The 24,871-nt window shown below is 41.7% G+C and overlaps 2 protein-coding genes across 3 annotated transcripts; one reads left to right on the top strand and one right to left on the bottom strand.

Moving 5' to 3' along the window:
* The first annotated feature begins 2,896 nt into the window (after nucleotides 1-2,896).
* On the top strand, nucleotides 2,897-7,241 carry ZBTB39 (zinc finger and BTB domain containing 39). 2 transcript variants are annotated; one of them, XM_081316678.1, is made up of 2 exons: nucleotides 2,897-3,204; nucleotides 4,670-7,241. In XM_081316678.1, exon 2 carries the CDS (start codon nucleotides 4,768-4,770, stop codon nucleotides 6,865-6,867), a length of 2,100 nt encoding a protein of 699 aa, XP_081172804.1. In that variant the 5' UTR covers nucleotides 2,897-3,204; nucleotides 4,670-4,767; the 3' UTR covers nucleotides 6,868-7,241. The 2 variants fall into 2 exon arrangements, with proteins under 2 accessions (XP_081172804.1, XP_081172803.1); XM_081316677.1 differs by having other exon boundaries at nucleotides 2,897-3,135.
* A 6,897-nt stretch (nucleotides 7,242-14,138) lies between these two features.
* Nucleotides 14,139-18,139, bottom strand: ACKR5 (atypical chemokine receptor 5). The gene is made up of 2 exons (XM_081318144.1): nucleotides 17,901-18,139; nucleotides 14,139-15,969 (listed from the first exon to the last, which is right to left on the bottom strand). Exon 2 carries the CDS (start codon nucleotides 15,948-15,950, stop codon nucleotides 14,883-14,885), a length of 1,068 nt encoding a protein of 355 aa, XP_081174270.1. The 5' UTR covers nucleotides 15,951-15,969; nucleotides 17,901-18,139; the 3' UTR covers nucleotides 14,139-14,882.
* Between the last annotated feature and the right edge of the window lie 6,732 nt (nucleotides 18,140-24,871).

Below are 24,871 nucleotides of genomic sequence, written 5' to 3' on the forward strand. Positions count from 1 at the left end.
CTTCTTCAGTTCTGACTCAGAACTGCAGAACTGAACAAGCTTCTTGAATGAGAAGTGAAACGTCTTCAAGGAAAAAGCAAGAAAGTCCAGTTGCTTTTTGAAAAAGGACCTTTGGGACTGCCTTTTGTGTCTTTCACTCTGAAATGGGGAACAGTTTTGTATGACACATTTTCAGGTATTTGAATACTGCTAAGAAAGCACCTCCTCCCCTAGCCCCCACACAATTTTCCTCTTTATATGAATAACCATAACTGACTCCATCTCCCTTCTTTAATCTTAATTTCTAATCCCCAATCCTTATCACCTTACTCTGGACTTCTTCCAGTCTGTCTAAACCAGGGGTGCCAAACTCACAACATGACATGATACATCGCAACGTATCTCGACTTTCTTTTCAACTGCCGGCAATGGGATGGGCACGGTTTCGGCATGACACATCTGGCCCATGGGCCGGCAGTTTGACACCCCTGGTCTAAACCATTAAAGTATAATGCCAAAAAATGAGCAGAGTCCTGGAAGTTGTGTCTGACCAATATTGAATAAATTACAACTGTTAACTTCCTGTGATATAAAATGTATTCAGCCACCTGGGCACCAATTTTGCAGCCATAACTTACTGCTGATTCCTAGTTTGAATATATTCATTTTTAATTTTTTTTATTATTTTTATTCACTTGTACTCTTATTTTACTTAAGGCACCAAATATATCCAACACACCTTCTACTAACCTCTTTCCTCCACAGCAAAAATTCTGTGAAGTGGGTTAGGCTGAGAGACTTTGCCCAAAGTCATCCAACTGGTTTACTATTGAATATCCAATTATTCCAAGACAAAGATCTCACAACCTACACCTATGCGCTGATTTTGTTTCCTAAGTGAAGAACTTAAGTGTTTGTTTTTGTTAAATTTCATTTTATTACTTTTAGCCCATTTTATTAATCTATCAAATTCAATTTGAAATTTGTCTTTTACAGTATCCCACTCAGCTTTATGTCATTTGCATATTTGTTAAGCATTCTCTCCACTCTTCAGCTAGGGTCTTTAATAAAAATATTGAAGAGAAGAGGCCACAGAATTGAATCCTATATTACTTGATGCTACTCTCCATTTTGATAAGAGATGATTGATTAGCACACTTGGCATGATTTTCGGCCCAACTTTCTTGATCACATTCTCTAGTTTGTTAATTGTAGACAGAAATTATTTCATCTTCTACATCATTAGAAACATGAACTGTCTTGCTTCTGAATCTGATTATAAATTTATTACTGCAAATTTATACGCACTTAATATAGACTAATTCCACTAAACCTAATGAATGCCAGAATAGACATGTCTTGCATATATGCATAGAAAAGACAAAATCAGTAGCTTACTATTTCAACAAAACCAAGAATTTTCTATAAACCCAGTCTGAAATGTAGCCTATTTCTTATCTCTTCACCCTTTTGCATCTCTCACATACAGATTCTCTGCCTATTGATAAGGTTTGTCTGTTAACTTTTATAAACTTGAGGTTGAGATCAACTCGTGGTGACAGCGGAGTTTTCCAAATCTGGAAAGGTAGAATGGCAAGCCTTCAGCAAATCATCCATACCCAATTTTTCAGCAACCTCATAAATGACACCCACATTTATAAGATCTGTGAAGAGCTCTGATGTATAAACAAAATTCAGAATCTTTTCAAAGTTGGCTGGAGTAATGAAATCTACTACATAAGTGCGGGCGGCATCCAATCTTGTATTCAGGAAATCCTAGAATTATAAGCTATACTGGGTACTTGAAACAAGCAGAAGAAAGCAATAGTCCCCATTATTCTGATATTAAGAAAACTCTATGATTGTGTTCATGTGGTCACCATGAGTTAGAATACAGAATGTGTATATTTTGGAAAACATTAGCCAGGTTTTCTTGACTCCTGCTGATTTGTCACACACACATACACACTCGCCATCTCAGTGACTTTGGGTGGTGTATAACTAAGAGGCATGGTCACAAGAAGGCTTTAGTGTTTGGATCATGAAGCAGGTATATGTGGCACCCAAAGCATGTACACTTACAAAATGCAAAAATAATATTCTTGTAGATTGAGATGGGAGAGCTAGTTTAGTGTCAAGGTTAAAGTACTAGAATACAAACTGGGAGATCGTGAGTTCTAGTCTCTCCTTAGGCTGGTGACTCTGTGCCACTTACTGTCTCTCAGCCCTAGGAAAATACAAAAGGCAAATCTTTTCTCAAAAACCTTGCCAAGAAAATTGCGGGGACTAATCCAGGAAGTCGCCAGGAATTATAAACTGACCGGAAGGCACACACAAACTGAGGTGGAGAGAAGATAAAGATCTGACTGCTGAGAACCCTGCATTTCTTTCGGGGAAGGTGGCCATTTCAAAACTATCCCTCCAGATAAGCTGGACTGGCTTCCCGCCAATCCATGGACAGAAGCGGCTCGTCCCCAATTGCCAATTGTCTTCCGAGCAGCACCCTTGCTTCCCCAAGGCAATTTCATACGCTCCATGTATACATATACCCTGCATTATTCTCGTATGATCTGTACCCTGTCGAGCTCGTTTGGGGGGGGCACTAGCGAAGCGGAGACCCTAAAAATATTAAATGCTCCCGATCGTAGAAGAGAAGGTGCAGAGGGAGGCAGAGCTCCAACGCTGCAGGGTCCGGTTCCTAAAGTTTTGCACCACGCCGCGATTCCTTCTCCTTCCCGCCGGCTCAGCGCCGCCTCTCGGGCGCCTCCTTCCGTGGGCTCTCGGTGCCTTAGCGGGCGTTTTCCGTGCCTCCCCGCGGAGCCGCGGCTGCCGTACCCGGCGGAGCTCCTTTTTCTACCTCCCCAGCTTCCGGCTTCCCTCGGCGGCGGCTCCATCCTCCTCAGCCTTGGAAGGGCTCCCTTCTCCCAGCCTCGCACCGGCGGCTGATGGCTTCCCGCGCCAATCCCCTGAAGCCGGGGCTGCTGCAGTGCCCCCTCCGGGGCTGGGGGCGGCGCTGGGCCCGGCCGTCTCGGGGCCGGATGGAGCCTCTTGGCCGGGGCCGGAGCAGCACCTCCTCGGCGAGGCCGGGCTGGAGGGTAGGGGAGGCCGGAGCCCTTTGTGTATGCGAAAGCGGGGATGCTGCCCACCGCCTCCAGGGTAAGGGGCCACCTTCCCTTCCCTTCCCTTCCCTTCTGGGGAAAGAGCTCCTTTCTACAGCCTACAAAGGTGCGAGACTCCCCCTTCAGCATCAGGGATTCCCGGTCGGGGCCGCCCTTCCTCCGTGCCTTGCAAACCCCCTTGCCTTTACCCCGTTCCCTGCGCCCTCATCGCCGCCCTCTACTCTTCTGGCCTCGGGTAGCCCTTCTTCCTGTCTCCCGGGCTCTCCGAAATATTTCCCGGCCCTTTGTTCCCACTTACGGGTCGACCCAGAGAAGCCCCATCCTGACGATCCTCTTTCTCTTCCCATCCCACATCCCCTCGCTGGACATCCTCTCTGCTCCACAAACGCGTGCATTTTTAAACTCCTCCCCATCTACTCTAAATCAAAACTGCCCCTCTGCCTCTTTTCTTTTGCTCTTCCTCATTATTCCAGGATTCAGTATGGGTGTCTCATCTCACCTCATGTTCCAGATAAGGAAAACTTCTAAGGGTCACCATTCCGCCCACCCACCCACCCACCCCCAAACTTATGGGCACTCAGTTTAACACTGCCTCCACTTCTATTTTCTTTAAGCAATAAAAACCATTGATAAATAACTTGCTTTTTTACCTATCTGCCTTCCAGTAAGGAATTTGTTTTTTGGGGAAAAAAGGTAGCGGAAATAATTTTTCTTAAGGTATGAGAAGTTATGACTTCCATGTTCTTGATTGAAGGGTTTTTGCATAGAGCATCCTTTATTAATATTAGTCTTTCCAATCTATTTTGATAGCAGGCATGGTCCCACATGAAGTTTAGAGTGGGATATGTGGGTTAAGGTGGCATTTTTTACTGCTGCTTTCTAAACTTTAAGAAAGCACAAATATGAGCAATCTACTGTGCATATTTTATTTTATTATTAGCCAATTAAGGCTCAGAAACAAAGATGCAACAGGTTGGGTTTGAAGAAAGTATGAAGGGAGAACTTCAAGTCTTTAGCACTTATCTTGTGATCAATTTCATTTTCAGGTTTTCTCTGCTCATGTTTTAAAAAGAGTCAGTAGAACATGCATCTTAAGCTAGAGGTTTTCATTTTGGATACTATAATTTACAAAAAGCCCTTCAAGATATGGATTGGCAAACCAGTTTTCTTATTTATGAAACTGCATATCTCTGGAGTGTAGATATCTGAGCAACTAGTTGGAGAACTGTGAATAAGAAGAGATGAAAATGGAAGTAGATGATAACTTTGTAACTCTTTAATAATATTGCTTTAAAGCATGAAAGGATGCTTCTTGTGGCTCTGTGATTTGTAATTTCTGCTTCTCACATGCATTCATTTTTTCCCTTCCTATTGTGACTATTAGACCAAAGCAACTATGTTCTTTTGTTCTGTGAACAATACATTTGCTTATATCCTACAGTCATTTTTATCCTTGCTTTTTCATTTACGGTTTTTCCAATGTGGATTATAATGTAATAAAAATTATGACTTAGATTTCACTCCAAATCAGTAAGAATCAAAACTGTGAACTTCATTTTTTCTCTCTCTAGAGCTTTTCACCCAATTGCCCCCTCTTCGGTGCATCTGAAAAATGTGGCAGTAGAAGCCAAAAGTGAACAGGAGAAGGAAACTTTAAGGAACAATCAAGATGGGCATGAGGATCAAGCTACATAGTACTGACCATCCGAATAACTTGTTGAAGGAACTTAACAAATCTCGACTGACAGAGTCTATGTGTGATGTCACCATTGTTGTGGGTAGCCGTTCCTTCCCTGCACACAAAGCAGTGCTGGCATGTGCAGCAGGCTATTTCCAGAATCTTTTCCTGAATACAGGATTGGATGCCGCCCGCACTTATGTAGTAGATTTCATTACTCCAGCCAACTTTGAAAAGATTCTGAATTTTGTTTATACATCAGAGCTCTTCACAGATCTTATAAATGTGGGTGTCATTTATGAGGTTGCTGAAAAATTGGGCATGGATGATTTGCTGAAGGCTTGCCATTCTACCTTTCCAGATTTGGAAAACTCAGCTGTCACTAAACAGCCTTCTGCCTCAAATGAAAACCGGGCTAGTGGTGCTTTAGCTGAACCAAATCATTCTCTAGGTGAAAGTCGAAATAGCGGGGAACAACTGGGATCAGAGCGAAATTGCAGTATGCATGGTGAAGCAGCCACTGGCTACAAGGAAGATCCTACCAATGAAGTTAGCCACAATTTAATACACCCACAGACTCCCAAAGCTGAAGAGCAAGAAGCAACAGGACCATTTACTGGTGCCATGAGTATAGTGACCCAGGCTGGCCTCGGTAATATTAGCATGGCTGTTCAAACCACTGTGAACTCTTGTCCGCAGTATAAGGTCCAGAGCAACGGGGATTATAACAAAGGTAATCTTTTTGCCTCTGATGTCTCCTTAGATATATCAACAAGTAGCAATTCCTGTCCCAGCAATAGTGACCATTCCAAAGATCATGTTTTTGGGCCAATGGATGAACTGCAGCTGGAAGATTTGGGGGAAGAAGATCTGCATTTTGAAGATCCCAGTGAAGAGCTCGGTGCAGCAGAGGAAGTGATAGAGCTGAGCGATGATAGTGAGGAGGAGATATCGTTTGAGAACGACAGCCGAGAAAACAAGGCCATGCCCTGTCAAGTGTGCAAAAAGGTTTTGGAACCCAACATTCAGTTGATCCGTCAGCATGCCAGGGATCACGTAGACCTTCTGACTGGCAACTGCAAGGTTTGTGAGACCCATTTCCAAGACAGGAACTCTAGAGTCACTCATGTCCTGTCACACATTGGGATATTCCTCTTTTCCTGTGATATGTGTGAGACTAAGTTTTTCACCCAGTGGCAGCTGAACCTTCATCGCCGAGAAGGGGTGTTTGACAACAATATTATTGTCCATCCCAGTGACCCTCTGATAGGGAAGGTCAATTTGTTCAGTGGGGATTTGGCATGTGCTGCCTGTAGGAAACCTTTGGCCAAAGATTTTCATGTGGTTCGTGGCCACATCTTGGACCATGTGAATTTGAAAGGCCAAATATGTGGCATATGTGACCAGCAACATCTCAATCTCTGCAGCTTGATGTGGCACACACTTTCCCACTTGGGAATTTCTGTCTTCTCTTGCTCTATCTGTGCCAGTAGTTTTGTAGATAGACATCTTTTGGAGAAACATGTGGCTGTCCACCAAAGTATGGAAGAAGCTCTCTTCCGGTGTCATTACTGTGGTCAGGCTTTCAAACTTGAAGCTGCATATCGCTACCATGTTAGTCAGCACAAGTGTAACTCTACCTTGGACCTTGTCCGGCCGAACTTTGGCGATCGTCTTCATCAGCAAGCATTGCAAAAGCGGAAGCTGACGGAGAAGTTCCTAAATGAGGATGTGGCTCTCCAGAACCAACCTGGGAATAGTAAATATAGCTGTAAGGTTTGTGGGAAAAGATTTGCTCATACCAGTGAATTCAACTACCATCGGCGGATCCACACCGGGGAGAAGCCCTATCAGTGCAAAGTGTGTCACAAGTTCTTCCGTGGACGTTCTACCATAAAGTGTCATTTGAAGACACATTCTGGGGCCCTCATGTACCGGTGCACAGTTTGTGGCCACTACAGTTCCACCCTTAACCTTATGAGCAAGCATATAGGTGTGCACAAAGGGAGCCTCCCACCAGACTTCACCATTGAGCAAACTTTCATGTACATCATCCATTCCAAAGAGGCAGAAAAAAGTACAGACAGCTGATGCAGCTATACTGGGGGAAGTAAACACTACCTTGAAATAGCAGTGAAACCTGTTTCAGAATTTTTTAAAATTACTTTTAATGGTCTGTATACTTTTATTTTCTTATGTTTCTTGTAGACTTTTCCTTAAATGACTGTCCTGTGAAACTTCACATTAGATGTGTTACTGTTCTCAAAAAACAAAACAAAAACCCCATTGTGCTTGCCTCCGGCTGAGTTGTTTCAAATGTAAGAGATAAGACCTTTTGTTCTCCATCTGATATATTTCCCAACTCATGACTTCTCCCCTCCTCTCACAGGCTTTACCTGACATCATTAGAAGATTGATGCTGCTAAGATGTATCAGTGCTCCATATCAGTAGGGCTAGCAGGGGGGAAATAGGAAAGTATGAAAAAATGCTTCTGGTTTATTGATGACAAGGTTTAATTTCCAAAAATTAAAAATGCAATCCTAAGGTTACTTACTGAGAAATAAGACTGTCATTGTTTTGAGGGAATTATTTCCTATTGGTACATGTATTGTAGAAACATCTGTGATTCTTTCAAAAGGATTGCCTTTTCTTATATAAATTCTTAAATTTAACTGTCATGCCATCTACACTTTAATTGAGAGAAAGCTTACCTCCATACAGTGAAAAACTGATTTCTTTGAATGAAGCTGATATTAAAGGTACAAGGGCTGGATACATTTGGAACTTTAATCAGTCACCAGTTCTACCTTGTGTTAAAGCCTTAATTTGCATTTGCCCTTTTCCTAAGGAAAATGTCTAGTTTATAGCAAAGAGATCAAGGTAAAAAGAGAATACATAGATTTTAGGAGGCAAGAGGAAGTGGAGTTTGCCAATTTTGGGTTAATTTTCAGTGGAGAGGAAAGAATATTATGAGAAACAATTCTTAGTTTTGGCAAGGCACACTTATTTTAGTTGTTCAAACAATAAGGTTTAATCTGAAGTACTTTCAAAAAAATTTAGGGCATGAAAAAATTGCAAGAGGTAAGGTTGCTTTCTTAATGCCACTGTGGAATTCTGTCATTTATAAAAAGGTGTGTTCAGAGGCTACATTTTAAAAAGCAATTTATATTATGCTAGAGCTTGGAATCTTCCTTTTGGCCTACAATATTTATTTGCCTGATAAAATTTAGTAGGATTTATTTCTGAGTAAAGATGGGTAGGAATGCACAGTTGTGTTTGAAAAAACATTGTTGCCTTAAAATATCTCTATAAGGGAGAATGAAAAGATTAGAGTTTTTGTATGACCTGCAAGCAGGACACTGAATACACTGTTTTTACTTTTTGTTTAGAGTGATTCAGAAGTTTTCTTAACAGTGGCACTTATTTTTACACTTTACAGATTATAGCATTTGTTACACTGAAAATGCCAGTCCTCCTTGCCCCTGCTACTATGTCAGATTGTGACATGAGGAATATAGTTACCCTGGTATCACAGATGTAACTTTTCTAAAGAATTAAAGCCAATTTAGAAATATTTTCATCACATTTAGTTATGTGCATAACTTTTTCTCTCCATAATTGAATTTTATTAACAATAAAACGAACAATTACTTGGATAAATTCAGAGGTTCCAGTGGCACTGATTGGCTAATGTTGACTGCATTACCAAAAGGCATCCTGATTCTTTCCTGGAACATTGGTAGTTCTGAAAATATTTCCAGTATTTGCACAGCTGAAGGTGATGAAAGTTATAGCTCAGCTTATATGGAAGATACCCTATTGCTGCTCAAATGAAGAACTCAATCAAAACATAGGAGCAGGGTCAAGACTAGTAACTAAAAACCATTTATCTTGATGAATGATTGTTGGATGCACAAATCGTTGGAGGTAGGAATTGGGTTTGGGAAGAAGAACCTTTATTTATAAGGCTGCCATAGTTGCACTGCAGAATTGCCACAAGATGGTAGCAAAGAGGTACATAAAACTTATGATTAGATTTTTTTAGAGCCCACATACCCTCCCCTACTTATTAATAAACATGTCTCTTATTGTTGCCCTCATATAGTGCCTATGACATCACAACCACTGTGGACCATTATTTCCTATACCTGTTTTACATTTGTTTTGTCAGGTTTAATATGTTTCATTATGAGTCCAAGAAAATCCATCCTGCAATTAAAAGAAAAAGAAAAACAGCAAAACTATCTTTTTTTTAAAATCCCATTTATATCCCGCCCTTCTCCGAAGACTCAGGGCGGCTTACAATTTAAAGCACAAATCAATGTGCTTAGCAATAGCCTTCATTCTATGTATATGCCTGCTTATTAGGGCTTTTGGGCCCCCCCAAGCGGCATTATTACAAAGTCAGCTTATTGCCCCCAACAATCTGGGTCTTGTCTCTCTTACCTTGTCACAGTAATCTGATTTATAGTTTTCAAGTTATTCTGATCACGTGCAGTTTTCTTCTGCTACCAACACCTTTTCTTTTTTTAAAAAAAAACAAATTGTGTCTGGTTCTTCCCTTACGTCATTCCTTTTTTTAAAAAAAAATAGCACAGAAGGTTGTAAGTTCTGTCTCTGTGCTAACGTAAAAATATGCTAGCAGAAAGTACATATTTGTTTTATCAACTGAAAAGGCCAATATATATTTGCTCTGTAATAATGAAAAGTCACAGTAGAGGTTGACATTGGAGCTTTCTTCCCATTTTTTTGAGGGGATGGAAAATTGGAAGTGGAATGAAGTGCAACTAACATTTAGAAGGAGAGCAGAAGGCCTTGATTTGGATTATAGTTTGCTTCATTTGTGGACTGTGTTTGATCCCGCAAACAAGTATAGTGCTGTGATTTCCATTCATCAATGGGGAATCAGTAGGAAAGGTGCTTATTGAGAGATGGAACAGCTGGTTTGAGAACTGGCCCTTGGTATAATGCAAACTACCTCATCAGGAGAAAGCACTAGAGTCTTCACAGCTCCTGTTGTGTACAAATGGATCCTTGGGCTTCTATATATAAACACACTGTTAGTAAATGTAAACCTGGCCTATGGGAGTGTATGTTGTGTATGTATGTAAAAACCGCAACTCCAGGAATCTCAGCTGTGAAACTAATTCTAGTAGGGCAGCCTTTGGGCAGGTTTGCTTTGTCTTTGCATATAGTACCTACCTCTGAAGGATGTTGTGAAGATAAATGTTTTGATATGTGTTCAAGAGAAAAGCACTTCTGTCTTGTTTTCATACCCTAGGAAAATAGTATTTCCATAATACATACATTGTGTGCTGCAGATATTCAGATCTTTTTTTTTTTGGTTCCTTTCCCTCTGTGGCCTTGGACCCAACAAGATATGCTAAGGAACTGAACAATGTATATGGCAGTTGGGAATAGCCCGAGGAAATATTAATGCTGAGAGTTATTTGTAATGATCTAAAAGCTGCCCAGGGACTGAACCACTAATCTTCATCTACTGATATGTTAATGGCAGGGCCTTGACCAGGAAGGTGGAACCAAAAATATGCCAAGCCAAAGGATTTTGCTGTTGAATAGATATTAAAGATTAATCTCCTAGTACTGGCTAATCAGGAAGCTTCATGCTACCTATTAATGTTGATGAAGTTAGTATTTCTTCCTTTTCTATGCTGAAAGATGGTTCTTGCCTGGACCTTATCTATGCCCCTACCTAAGGCTGCTGCTACATTTATGTATTTCAGACAATGCATCCAGTGCCGAACCATGTTTCCTGAATAAAATTGTGGCCTTCAGTAGGAGAAGTGGAGAAGTTCCTATACGTCGCTTGTATGTAGTAGGAATGAATTTATCTTTAAATCAAAGCAGAATTCTACGGCTGCTTTTCTCTGGTTCTCCAGTGCCAAACCTGTCCTCCTGCTCCACGGGGGAAGCCATTGCAGCTTGAGAAGTTTTTTTCATGAACACTTTCTAGCAAAATCACGATGAATAATTGGGCCTCATAATTAGGGCATTCGGAACCAGAGAATTGGGGATTGGCTTCAACTTCTAAACATCTGCATGAGTTTAGCTTTGGCCAAATAACATCACCTGCCTGCCTCGTACATTTATCCACTCATGAATGAAGGTGGGGAGGAGGAATAATTAAAAATACCTACCTCACAGGTGACAAGTTGTGAGGTGTAATAAATGTCTGTAAAGTGCTTTGGAACCCTTAGGCTTGTAGAAGGACTTAACTATTGTAATTAAATAGCTTCACTGTTTGACATGCTATCATTTGTGAAGAATCGCTTCTCATCATTATCATCCTAGCAGGGAAGGATTTAGGCATGGAACAGGTATTCCAATCTCACGTAGAATCCTTTGAAATAATGGAAAAAAATATTTTGGAAATGGATGCATTATTAATTATTATTTTCTGTAAACTCCAGCTCTGCCCTCCCCCTCCATTTCCTCCAAAGATCCAGATGTCTTGAGACGAAACAGCAAAAACAGAAAACTGAGCATTGCGATTGCTGTCAAATCTCTTGGTTAAGTGAATTGTAGGTACTGACCTCTCAGTTATTTAAGTGTTTACTATCTATTTGCTGTAAAGTTTGTATATTTTGTAAAACTTTTCTCCTTCCTAAAGAAAAGAAAGTAGATGTCTAAAATGGTTGTACATCGGATTCTTTTATACTCCATTGTTTGGCACAAAAGTGTGTTTTTTATTTAGAATAATAAAAGTGAAAACTGAAAGAGTCTCCTGCACCATTTTTTCTTGTTTGTAAACGGTGATACATTCTAACCAAGTGCTTTGTTATAGCCCAGTGTGAGGCTGAGCACATTCTTTGCCTGCAGGACATCACTAATTCCTTCTCTTGCATTTCCAAGGACAGGGTAAAGCTCTTATGTGGTGAACTATTTCACTCAGTCAACGGTCTTCTACGCTATACTGAGCAATGCTGATTTTTTTTCCATTGAAGAAAATGTATATAAACCAGTTTCCTATAAAATCAGCAACCTTTATTTCAAGGACTTGGGGAAAGAATAGCTGGGAGATTCCCGTGGAGGCAGTCACCATATTATGGCTTGGCGCTTAAATACTTACAGGACCACTTACTTCAACTGGATTCAGCAGCCCTGAGGAGGTGGCTGCTTGTAATATTCCACTTCTATGAGGTGAAAGAGCTAATCTAGCTGGCCTCTAAAATTTGGACATCCCTCTGCTGATGACCTACCCCACACTCGCCGTGTCATGTGATGTATCGTGACGTATCACAACTTTTTGCATTGCCGGAGCTGGGGTGGGCGTGGCCTCCGTATGATGCAACCAGCCCACAGGCCGGCAGTTTGACACCCATGACCTACCCTAAGCTGTTAAAAGAGTGAACTACTTCAAGGGAATTATTGTGGTTGTTATGAGCTGAGGTGGTGCAGTGGTTAGAATGCAGTATTGTAGGCTAACTCTGCCCACAGAAGCAGGTGTTTGATCCTGCCAGGCCTCAAGATTGTCTCAGCCTTCCATCCTGAGGTCAGTAAAATGATGGCCCAGATTGTTGGGGGCAATATGCTGATTCTGTAACCCTCCCGGAGCACGATTTAAGTACTATTAAGTGGTATATAAATGCCATTGCTACTTAGATGTCTCTCTTTGTCATTATTAGCTACTAGAATTGTTATTTTTAACTAGTGTGTTTTAATGGTTTATTATTTGCTGTATGTTTATTTGTTAAATTCATTTTGCCGACTGTCTTGCCACGGGAGTATTCTAGGCAGCCTACAACAGTAAAAACAGGAATGAAAAGAAGTGTGTGTGTGTGTGTGTGTGTGTGTGTGTGTGTGTTGAGTGTTTTGAGCACCTCGTCCACCCAAATATGGGCAAAATCGTTTGCCTATATCAGCCCAAACTAGGGCCATCCACAGGCAGCAGTCGCAACTGCGACAATTGTTTGTATTAAATAAATTTGGATTGCAATCCAAATACACACACACACACACACACACACACACAAAATTATACTGGCTTGTTTTAAAAGATGAACCAGTGATATTTTTAAACAAGAGAGCAGTGGTGTCTGTGAGAGAGGATGGGGGTCAGAATATACAACAAGATGGTAAGCATAATACTTTGATACAGGTTTTTTGAGGCATGTAAGGCCAATGTGTGTTCAAAAGAGGCAGGGCTTTTAATGGTGACACCATGCTGTTGTCTTGCAATATTTTACCCACCCGCTCCCATCTGCAGATACCTCTGGGAAACGGGATGGAATGTGGGGGTCTTACGATTCCTGCCTGCCTTCTCTGACTCTGTAAGTCACATACGTAAGTGTACATTCGACTAAACTGGTATATTCAAAGTGCGGTTCCCTGAACTGATTGAGAAGATCTGCATTTGAGTAGAGCAAGGTTTCTCAAGTATATTTTTGATTAGTGCTCCCTTTTCAAATGACTCGTCTTTCTAGTTTGGGCCAAGAGGTCATTTCCTTCCTAGCTGGGCAAGGAACACTTTGAAATGACCCTGTTTACTATAAAATGCCATGGATTATATAATAATTTTATTCACTAAAACAATGAATAAAGTCATTATTATATGAATATTAACATGGGAGGAAAACATAAAAATGGAGTGCATGTAAGTTAGACTAGCTCTCTTATTCCTTCTCCAGCTGCACCTTTGATAGGTGCAATAACAGCTAACTGCAGCCCAAACCATTTACAATTAAAAGGAAGGAATTAGTATCTTCAAGGGATCCATCAAACAATGAAATCAATCAGTCAATCAGTCAAAATGCCACTTTATTGAGTGCAAGACTGATTGAGTCCATTTTCCCAATTTTACATCACTTTTGTAAATTTGGTAAAATATTAAAAGTGCTTGAAATTTCACATAGATTATCTTGCATATTTCTGTAAAATAAAATGTTTACAAATATCTTTATAGGTGTCTACACTGTACTGCACTATTCCATCGCTGCATTAGGTTAAATAATTATTCTATGCATCCCTTGAATGATGTTTGGACGCAACATCTCCTTACATTGTTCTTCATTTAAGAAACAGAGATTTTATCCCTAGCATTTCATTCAGTTCATTCATGAATTTCTTCTTCAAACCAGTTATGTCCGCTTTCTGTACACAGAGAGCCTTTATGCCTTGTTCAGTTCTTTACAAACATGACCCATGGCCAGTAATAGCAGTACTTTGCAAGCATTGAACACTGAAGTAATTCTTTCTTAAATTTATTTCCATACCAGGCAAAAGTTAGAACGGTATATCTCAAGGAGGAGGAAAACTCAAGGATAGACAAATGTTCTAGCTGCAGAAAGAGGCAAAGGAAAAAAAAGATACATCAGTATCTAGTTTGGGATATTTAATACAATGAAAGAATTCAGGGTGATGTTCATTCTCTCAGGAGTGAGAAACTCTAGAATCACTTGTGATATAATCTTCTAGAGATACTCTTCACATTTTCCTAAATTTACATTTTCACTGGGTATAATTTTCTGTTGTGGTGTTAGATAATTGTTAGTGGTTTGGACTAAAAAGACATATGTAGGAATTGCTAGGATTGGATTGGTAGTGTCCTGATTTCCCAGTTCCAAGAAACAACTAATTGAATGTTCATATTAAAATAGGGATAGATCCTGTTTTATCTTCACAGATCACTTCAGTTCTTTAGTTTCATGTAGGTTGGAGCTATATTTTGCCGTTGCTTCAGCTATAAGTTGCTCTGCCCAACAATTCTGTTTAATCAGCAGACCAGCATTAAGTTTTCAGAATGTTATTTTCATGCAAAAACTGAAGAAATTAAGAGAGATACATCTCTTTTCTACAGTAAAATGTTAAAGCGGCATTGCAAGTTTCAAGATGAAGGAAATAGATGAGGACTAATAACAATGTTAGATTTTGATTGATTAAGGTCAGTCAGTTTGACACAGCAGCATATAATCTTCCTCTCTACCTCATTTTTACCCATACTGACCTTCTTTTCAAATTGTGAAAGACATTGGCAACAATAACAACAAGTATCCTAATTAAGCCTATCCTTTGCTGATAAGAGAGAAAAATGCAAATACATTCTTATGGCAATGAACCAAAACACAGAAAAGCTGTTTAAATTGGTTTAAATCTTCTCTTGCGCGATGACTATAGAGTGTTGGGTATTGGAGGAAGAGCCATCTCTGTTCTTCTGATCCATCTGGTCTTTGGGAATGTATCTAACTACAGCAGAAATAAGCTTTCCTTGGAAGTTCTTGCTCAGGAAGTTGTACAGAATGGGATTGACCACACAGTGGGAAAGGCTGAAACAGTCTATGATATCGTAGAAGAAGTACAGGAACTCAAGCATGTAGCAGTGGAGGAAGATATGTGATCCTTCAAAGGTGAGGAGCAGCAAAATTAGGTGGAATGGCAGCCAACTGATCAAGAAGACAATTATGTAAGCATAGATGAGGCGACAGTTTTTTCTGCTCTCTGGCTTGTCACAACGCTTGATGTGTCTGGCGGTCAATATATTGAAGACTGCCATGGTGGAGAATGGGATAAAGAACCCAATTAAAGCAAGAAGGAGGTTGAGACCGATGGCCCACTCATTGAAGGTCTCCAGTGGGGCCATAAAGTAACACATTGGTTCAATGGAATCAGTTAACTCCATGTGTACCACCTCTGGCAAAGGGAGGATGGCGGCAAAGGCCCAGATGCAGCAGCAGGTGATCCGTCGCACAAGATGTTGGCGTTGGTGCCAGAAGTGGGAGGAAGTTGTCATGGAGACATACCGATCAATGCTGAGACAGGTGAGAAAGAAAATACTGCTGTACATGTTGGCAAAATAAAAATAGTGGGTGAAGCGACAGAGGAAATCTCCCCAAAGCCAAGTGTAATCAAGCATGACTTCCAACATCCAGACTGGTAAGGAGAGAATCACCCCCAAGTCTGCAAGGGCCATGTTGAAAATGTATAGATTGACCAAGTTCCGGTGGTTTCGGGTCTGCCAGTTGACCCATATGACCAAGAGGTTCTCCACCAATCCCACCACAAAGATGATGAGATAGAGAACAAAGAGACATACCCGTTTGATGTTATCATCTAGTCTCAAATCACAAGAGCTGAATGTGTGGTTGAATGCCTGGAAAAGTTCTGTCAAGTTGTGGTATGCTTCATTGAAAGGGGGGAGGGTCTCTGGCTCTCCCATTTTGAGGGGAAAAGATGAACTGCAAAAAAGAAAGAAAGAAAGAAAGAAATTAGAATGTATTCTTCCCCTGAACCAAGATCATTTATAGCAGGAATCTGATTTTTTAAATAGCTATGGGTTTTAAATCTGTGCATGATTGCAGTGTGTGCCTCAAAAAGTAATTGGAGTTGGATTACTGTTGACTAAATTGACCCTGTATGCTAGTTTTGGATATAAGCTGCATTTTTATCAAGATACTGCTTTTGGAGATGTGTGGAAGCTGAAGACATATGACTATAAACCAGCCCAATTATTTTACTGAATGAGGCTGATATCCCTTGGCAAGCACGGACGTCATGCTGATATAGTATCTAGGCAGGTAGGATGGTTCTAGGTAGATTTGCTAGCAATTGTGTCTTTGCTGTCTCTAAATATTAGACATAATATGGCCCAGACAAGTGGAGAAGGGAGCTGATTTATTGATGAAAACCCTGGACAGATTCTGGGACTGGAAATAATTGGCAAGGGGGGACATAAACTGCATAGACAAAGAAAAATAAGAGCTGAAAATGGAGGTGGACGATATAATAGGAGAAACTTCTGATCTAGATGATCTCTCTTTCTATTTGCAGAATCAAATGTCATACATACAGACTCCAGTGCTTCACATTTGCTCCTTACTTACTTAATTTTCACTCCATTGAATGATGTAAGAACTCCTCTAACTAGCAGGATTGCCAAAGTTTTAGTCTCTTACTACATTGGCCAGAATCCATAGGATGCTTCAAAATGGTTTAAAGCAGGGGTCCCTAACCCCTGGGCTGTGGCCCATTACTAGGCCATGTCCTTTTCACAACCGGGCTGTGCGAGCAGTGGGCTGGTGTGCATGTGCACGCAGCTTGACTCACACATGCAACTCAGTAAGTTGAGGTGTGGGCATGTGTGCACGCCAGCCCACTGCTTGCATGGCCCAGTTCCTCTCTCCCCTCCCACTGTGCCATCAAGCTCCAAAGGTTGAGGACTTAAGAGGATATATAGATCTGTTTCAGACTAAGTCATAATAGTAACCTATTTTACCAAGAAATATCTACCAGGTTTTCAGAGCTTTCCAGCCCTGCAACATGAGACTCTTTATGCCACTTTTTTCCAACCTGATTGTTGCAAATATATTGGGGCTATCTTGCGTGTCATTGCCATTTGCAACAGCTATGGTATGAGTAATTTGGCAGATGATGGTAAAAGTTGTAATTCAACACATCTGAAGGGCTCCAGACTGGGGGAATAGCTTTAGGTGGAGGTAACAGGATTTGTTCCGAGAATCAAATGCACAGAAAATGCTACAGATGGCTTTCCCCATTCTGCCTTAAACAAAGCTCAGCGTCATTCTTAGCACTCTAGAATAGATTACTTCTCTTTTGAGCTTCTTTTTTTGTTCCTGTTTCCTCAGATCTTTTAACTAAAGGTCTCACTGAGGATCGTATACCTCCAACAAATGTGCTTTGTGAAGATAATAATACTTCTCTAAATATTTTCTTCGGGTTTGAAAGAGCTGGAGATAACTATCAAACTGGCCTAACAGGAGATTATGATTAAATGATTCAAAGGATGGATTTTTATTAGATCAGATGAAAGCACTGGCTGGTTTTTGCATTCCATGGAATTTTTCCTTCAAGAGAAAAATGCAAGGAAAAAACAGAGTGTGATACATCTAAAAATTTGACATATCCTATCAATTGTCAAATTTTGAGCCATAAAGAATGTTCAAAAGAAACAAGTGTCTCAAATGAGCTTCCCCCCCCCCACACCCTCTCCACGTTATATACCGTAGGTAAGAAGCACATTTCCTACAGGTCATTAGGAGGAAGAGAAGCTACTTCATAATCCAAATTAAATCTCCCCCCCCCCTAAAAAACAAACTAAGCTCCTAGTAACAAAATTTGTTTTTGGAGAACAGGTCAATCTATTGCTTACCTTCTTAGAAATCAAAATTGGTTCTGTTGATGTTGCAATAAAGAGATCTACTCTTCAGTCCCTCCAACTTGGATGTGAGGTGCAGCCTTTCCAGGAATGTGAATTTGTTGGTGTCTCACAGATTTGTTGCTGTTTTCCCTCCCTCCTATCTCTCACACACAGGAAATGAACATCACAGTTTGTTACTCTGAAGGCAAGGCCCCATGTGAGGATTTTGCCTGAACCCTCCAGCACTGCTCCGCTTCCAGGAATGGGCAGCACGCCTCATTCTCAGCCCCACACTTTTGAAGAAATCTAGAGGATGTCTGCTTTCCTGAGGCAAATTTCCTTTTTCCGCTCTGCATTTTTGAAACCAGCTTCCCTGCTTTCAGATAACACAGAGTGTACTGCCAAAAGAACAGGAGAGAGAGAGAGAGAAAGAAAGAGGCTGCCCTGGCCAGTTTCACCATTAGGTAGAGTGAGACAACTGCAGGTGCTGAGGAGAGGAAGAACAAGGCCTTGGAGGAAGGAACCAATTAGCCTCAATTAACCAGTTGTCCTCCCATGGAGAGAACATTTACCCATTGCTTTTTCTTGGAACCCCCTCTCAGCTCTGTTCTGCTTGTGAAACAGAGAAGGAGCACCCCTTGCTCTTCATCTCAACAGCAAAGCAACCTTGCCTGGAGACGCCTGTTCTGACATGCCCAGATTGCACGAGGCATTTTCAGACAGTTTCACTGGTAGCCATTGCTCTTTTCCTTTTGCTTCACCTTCCTCCTCTGAACAATGGGGGATAAATCATGAACTCTTATGGTTTCATTCCTTTCAACTGCTAACAGTTAAGTCTCCCAACTTGTATCTGCAGTAATGTTTACAGGCTGTCCTTGACTTACGACCATTTAATTAATAACTATTCGAAGTTATGACAGCTCTGAAAAAAGAGATCCTTGCGCTTATAATGGTTGCAGTGTTCCTGTGGTCACGTGATCAAATTTAGGATGTGTGGCAACTGGTATATTGTATATTTACAACGGCTGCAGCATTCTGGGTTACGTGGTTGCCATTTGCGACCTTCCCAGTGGGCTTCCGACAAGCAAAGCCAAGGGAGGGAAAGGAGTCGCTTAACAACTGTGGAGATTCACTTAACAAGCATGGCAAAAAGGCTGTAAAATCACTTCACTGCATCGCTTAGTGACAGAAACCCTGGTAATAAGTTGAGGACTTCCAGTAGTTCCTTTTCAGCAAGTTTCCAGTCCTCTGTTGTGGGGGGGGGACACTTAATGTAGACATGAAGAACTAGAAACACTGGGAGAAGTAACACTGAATGGGAATTAAAGCATGCTGCTGGAGCCTTTCCACCATGAGGGCTATATTTCTCTTTTACACAGAGCTGCACGATAAAGGTAAACATGGTTGCTCATGTATATAATCACCACCTTGATGGTATTTGAGGAAAGGTACTGCATAAAGAAAATTAATAAATAGCATAATATATATTGTTGCAGGAGACTATAAGGAAGGGAAAGAAATTTACTTATTTTAGTATTAGAATGTGAGTTGATGTAATTTCTTGCATTTTTGAAACAGTAGGCAACCATCAAGTTGTGATTTTGAATTTATTCTTCTCTGAATTTTGCAATGTACTTTGCCAATAGCATAACATTGGTGAAAAGTAATTATGCATATTAAGGAAAAGTCTGTATAGAAATGCGTACAGCCATGAAAGTAATATCTAAAATGTGTGTGTGCATTTTTATATCACTTTATAGAAGTTTAAGTTTAAGTTTAAGTTTAAGTTTATTAAATTTTTATACCGCCCTTCTCCCGAAGGACTCAGGGCGGTGAACAGGGCATAAATAAAAATACACAAGTACAAAAGTTAAAAAAAGAATTAAATTATTGCCCAAAGTAAAACAGTAAAAATATACAAATATTAAAACCCTGAGTTAACTCCCCATCAGGCCAGGCCAGCTTGTTCGAATAAATGGGTCTTTAACCCGCGCCGGAAGGAGCGGAGATCCGGTGCCATCCGGAGCTCAACCGGCAGTTGATTCCACAAAGCCGGGGAGCCCACAGAGAAGGCCCTCCCCCTGGGGGCCACCAGCCGGCATTCTCTGACCGGCGGCACCCTGAGGAGGCCCTCTCTGTGGGAACGCACAGGGCGGAGGGGAGTCGACGCCGGCAGCAGGTGGTCCCCGAGGTATTCCGGACCCATGCCATGTAAGGACTTAAAAGCCATCACCAAGACCTTGAACCTCACCCGGAAGACAACTGGTAACCAATGCAGCTCGCGGAGCAAAGGTGTAACATGGGAGTACCGGGAAACTCCCAAGACAACTCTCGCGGCCGCATTCTGTACCAGCTGGAGCCTCCGAGTGGTCTTCAAGGGAAGCCCCATGTAGAGAGCATTGCAATAGTCAAGACGAGAGGTCACGAGCGCATGAGTGACCGTACACAGGGCATCCCGGTCTAGATAGGGCCGCAACTGACGCACCAGGCGAACCTGAGCGAAAGCCCCCCTAGTCATGGCTACTATGTGGTCTTCTAAGGCAAGCCGTGAAACTAGGAGGACTCCCAAGTTGCGAGCCCTATCCACGGGGGGTAAAGACTCACCCCCCCATAGAAAGCGATGGAAAATTTTGAATGTCCCGGGATGCCGGAATGTACAGCCACTCAGTCTTGTCAGGGTTGAGTTGAAGTCTGTTCCTCCCCATCCAGACCCGAACCGCCTCCAGGCAATGGGACATCACAGCGAGGGCATCACTGGGGTGGTTTGGGGTCGAAATGAAAAGTTGGGTATCATCGGCATATTGATGATACCCAACTCCAAAACCACGAATGATCTCACCCAGCGGTTTCATGTAGATGTTGAACAGGAGAGGCGAGAGAACCGACCCCTGAGGGACTCCACAAACGAGAGACCTAGGGGCCGATCTCTGCCCCCCTGCCAACACCGACTGCGAACGTCCCAGGAGATAGGAGGAGAACCACCGAAGAACCGTGCCTCCCACTCCCAATCCCCTGAGACGCCGCAGCAGGATACCATGGTCGATGGTATCGAAAGCCGCCGAGAGGTCTAATAGGACTAGGACAGAGGAATGTCCCCTATCCCGGGCCCTCCAGAGATCATTCACCAGAGCGACCAATGCCGTCTCCGTGCTGTACCCGGGCCTGAAACCCGATTGGTACGGGTCCAAATAATCCGCTTCATCCAGGACCAGGGGGAGCTGATGCGCCACCACACTCTCAACAACCTTCGCAAGAAATCGAAGGTTGGAGACTGGGCGAAAGTTGTTCAACACAGCTGGGTCCAAGGCAGGCTTCTTGAGGAGAGGTCTCACCACCGCCTCCTTCAAGACGGTGGGGAAATTACCCTCACTCAAAGAAGCAGATATAACCGCCTGGAACCAGCCTCGTGTCCTCTCCCTAGCTGCATAAACCAGCCAAGAAGGGCACGGGTCCAATAAACATGTGGTGGAGCTCAACCTCCCCATAATCCTGTCCACTTCATCAGGGGTCACAGAATCAAACTCCTCCCAGATAACATTGACAAGACCGCCCGTGTCCTGATCGTCAGACTCTGCCCAGCTGGAGTCCAAACCGGTCCGAATCCAAGCGATTTTATCCGACAGATGTTGACCAAACTCCTCGGCGCGACCCTGCAAGGGATCCTCCCTCACCTCCTGATTAAGGAGGGAGCGAGTCACCCTAAACAGGGCGGCTGGGCGATTATCTGCGGACGCGATGAGGGCAGAGAAGTAATTACACCTCGCCGCCCTCATCGCTGCGAGATAAGACCTAATATAGGTTCTTAACCGCAACCGGTCGGATTCGGATCGGCTGGACCTCCAACAGCTCTCTAGGCCCCGTTTCCGAATCAGAGTACTCAAGGGCCAATCCCACCTAATAATAATAAATAATTATTATTTGTGATTTATAGCTGTCCAGCCTTTACTTGGACATATCCAATGAAGAGAGGATTTATAACAGGGAAAGATGCTTGCAAAAACTGTACCGTAGATCCGTACCTGAATGTTCATTGAAGCTGATTTATTGCTAAAGCCTATGCAGAGAGATCTTTTCAACTAATGGTCAACGCTTAGTTAGAACTAGATAAGGGTAAACGGCAGTCAAGGGGGCGATTGGACTTAGTTTGCTTGTGGTTATGTAATGATTCTAGACTGGTTCCCCTTTTCACTCTGTCCCCAGGCTCTACCACTCCTCCTACAGAGGTGGGGTAGGTGTGGGATAGAGAATAGGTTTCAATATAAGCTTAGGAAGACCAAGTATCTGTGGGTTTGGGCTGTTTATATATATATATATATATATATATATATATATATATATATATATATATATATATATATATATATATATATATATATATATATATATATATATATATATATATATATATATATATATATATATATATGTATGTGTGTGTGTGTGTGTGTGTGTGTGTGTGTGTGTGTGTGTATGTATATATGTGTATATATATATATCTTCTGCCAACCTAGCAGTTCGAAAGCACGTAAAAATGCAAGTAGAAAAATAGGGACCACTACAGTGGGAAGGTAACAGCGTTCCGTGCGCCTTTGGCGTCTAGTCATGCCGGCCACATGACCACGGAGACGTCCTCGGACAAGCGCTGGCTCTTCGGCTTTGAAACGGAGATGAGCACCGGCCCCTAGAGTTGGAAACGACTAGCACGCATGTGCAGGGGAACCTTTACCTTTACTTTATATATATAGGGGCCGGTGCTCATCTCCGTTTCAAAGCCGAAGAGCCAGCGCTCATCTGAGGATGTCTCCGTGGTCATGTGGCTGGCATGACTAGACGCCAAAGGCGCACGGAACGCTGTTACCTTCCCACCGTAGTGGTCCCTATTTTTCTACTTGCATTTTTACGTGCTTTCGAACTGCTAGGTTGGCAGAAGCTGGGACGAGTAGCAGGCGCTCACTCTGCTACGCGGCACTCGGGATTCGACCCGCCAAACTGCCGACCTTCTGATCGACAAGCTCAGCGTCCTAACCCACTGAGCCACCGCGTCCCTTATATATATATATGTATGTATGTATGTATGTATGTATGTATGTATGTATATGTATATGTATATGTATATGTATATGTATATGTATATGTATATGTATATGTATATGTATATGTATATGTATATGTATATGTATATGTATATATAAAAGGTAAAGATTCCCCCGCACATGCGTGCTAGTCGTTTTCCGACTCTAGGGGCCGGTGCTCATCTCCGTTTCAAAGCATATGTGTATATATATATATATATATATATATATATATATATATATATATATATATATATATATATATATATATATATATATATATATATATATATATATATATATATATATATATATATATATATATATATATATATATATATATATATATATATATATATATATATATATATATATATATATATATATATATATATATATATATATATATATATATATATATATATATATATATATATATATATATATATATATATATATATAATGTTTTCTGAGGTTTTCGCGGGTGTTTGTATGTGGATGTTTGGTCATTCGGGTTTTTCCCCGCGTAGAACTAAAGGTGTAGGAGCAACGTTTCGACGAAATCCCATCCGTCATCATCAGGCTAGTGGCTTCAGCTTCCTTCTTCTGGGAGAAGCATGTGGCTGTTTGTTCCTCTTTTTTAAACTGTCAGAGGGGGTGTGTTCTGTGGGTGGAGGTGTGCTCTGATTGGGTGGGGATTAAGTGTGTTCTGATTGGGTGGGAGTGTGTTTTGAATGGTGGGTGTGTTCTGATTGGGTGGGGGTGTGTTTTGAGTGGATGGGCTGGTCTCAGCTGCCAGCCTTAGACCTGAGCTGGTGAGTTGTGCTGCTTTTGTTCGGCTTCGTGTTTGTGGTGGTGCCATGTTTTTATAGTGGGTGTCAGTTTGCTTATTGTGTGGTTTGGAGGGGTTTAAAGTGGATGATGTTGCAGCTGTAGTTAGGTTTCTGTTTTGTGGTTGTGCCTCGTTATCATTGTGGGTTCGGATTTGCTTTTTGAATAGTTGTGTGGTGGTGATGTCATGTGATGTTATCATGAGTTTGGGTCTGGTATCATTCTTGGTGGTTGGGACTCGTCTGTCAATCAAGGCGGGTTTCCAAATAGCTGGTAGGCGAGAGGTATCATCTCGTTTGTTCATGCTGTGGGGGCGTTTTTCTATCTCAATGGCTTCTCTGATTATTCTGTTGTTAAAATGTTCAATTTTGGCGATAGTTTTGGTTTTTTTAAAATCAATTTCATGTCCCGTGGCTTCAAAGTGTTGGACCAGGGATGAAGTTTGTTCTCCCTTTCTGAGTGAGTTTTTGTGCTCTTCAATGCGTGCACTTATTCTTCTGTTGGTCTGTCCGATGTATGTGGTGGGGCAGGTGGTGCATGGGATTTCGTATACTCCTTGGTTTTCTAACCCAATTATGTCCTTGGGGTTTCTTAGGATGGTGGATACTTTTCTGTCTGTGTAGAATGCTGTTTTGATGAGACCAGCCCATCCACTCAAAACACACCCCCACCCAATCAGAACACACCCACCATTCAAAACACACTCCCACCCAATCAGAGCACACCTCCACCCACAGAACACACCCCCTCTGGCAGTTTAAAAAAGAGGAACAAACAGCCACATGCTTCTCCCAGAAGAAGGAAGCTGAAGCCACTAGCCTGATGATGACGGATGGGATATATATAAACAGCCCAAACCCACAGATACTTGGTCTTCCTAAGCTTATATTGAAACCTATTCTCTGTATGTATGTATGTATGTATGTATGTATGTATGTATGTATATATGTTAAATGTTTGTTAAGCATTCAGAATACACTTGCTTAGTCCCAGACACGGGACAAATCTTATTTCCTGTTTCAGCCTAGCCCAAGGCCATCTACATGCATCTTCTTCATATTAATCTCAAAAAAATCCTTC

The sequence above is a fragment of the Vipera berus genome, assembly GCF_964194415.1.
Source record: "Vipera berus genome assembly, chromosome: 2".
NCBI classification, from domain to species: Eukaryota; Metazoa; Chordata; class Lepidosauria; order Squamata; family Viperidae; genus Vipera; species Vipera berus.

Excerpts from the sequence above, each read along its gene's own strand:
- ZBTB39 (XM_081316678.1), top strand. The coding sequence starts at position 4,768 with ATGGGCATGAGGATCAAGCTACATAGTACTGACCATCCGAATAACTTG.
- ACKR5 (XM_081318144.1), bottom strand. The coding sequence starts at position 15,950 with ATGGGAGAGCCAGAGACCCTCCCCCCTTTCAATGAAGCATACCACAAC.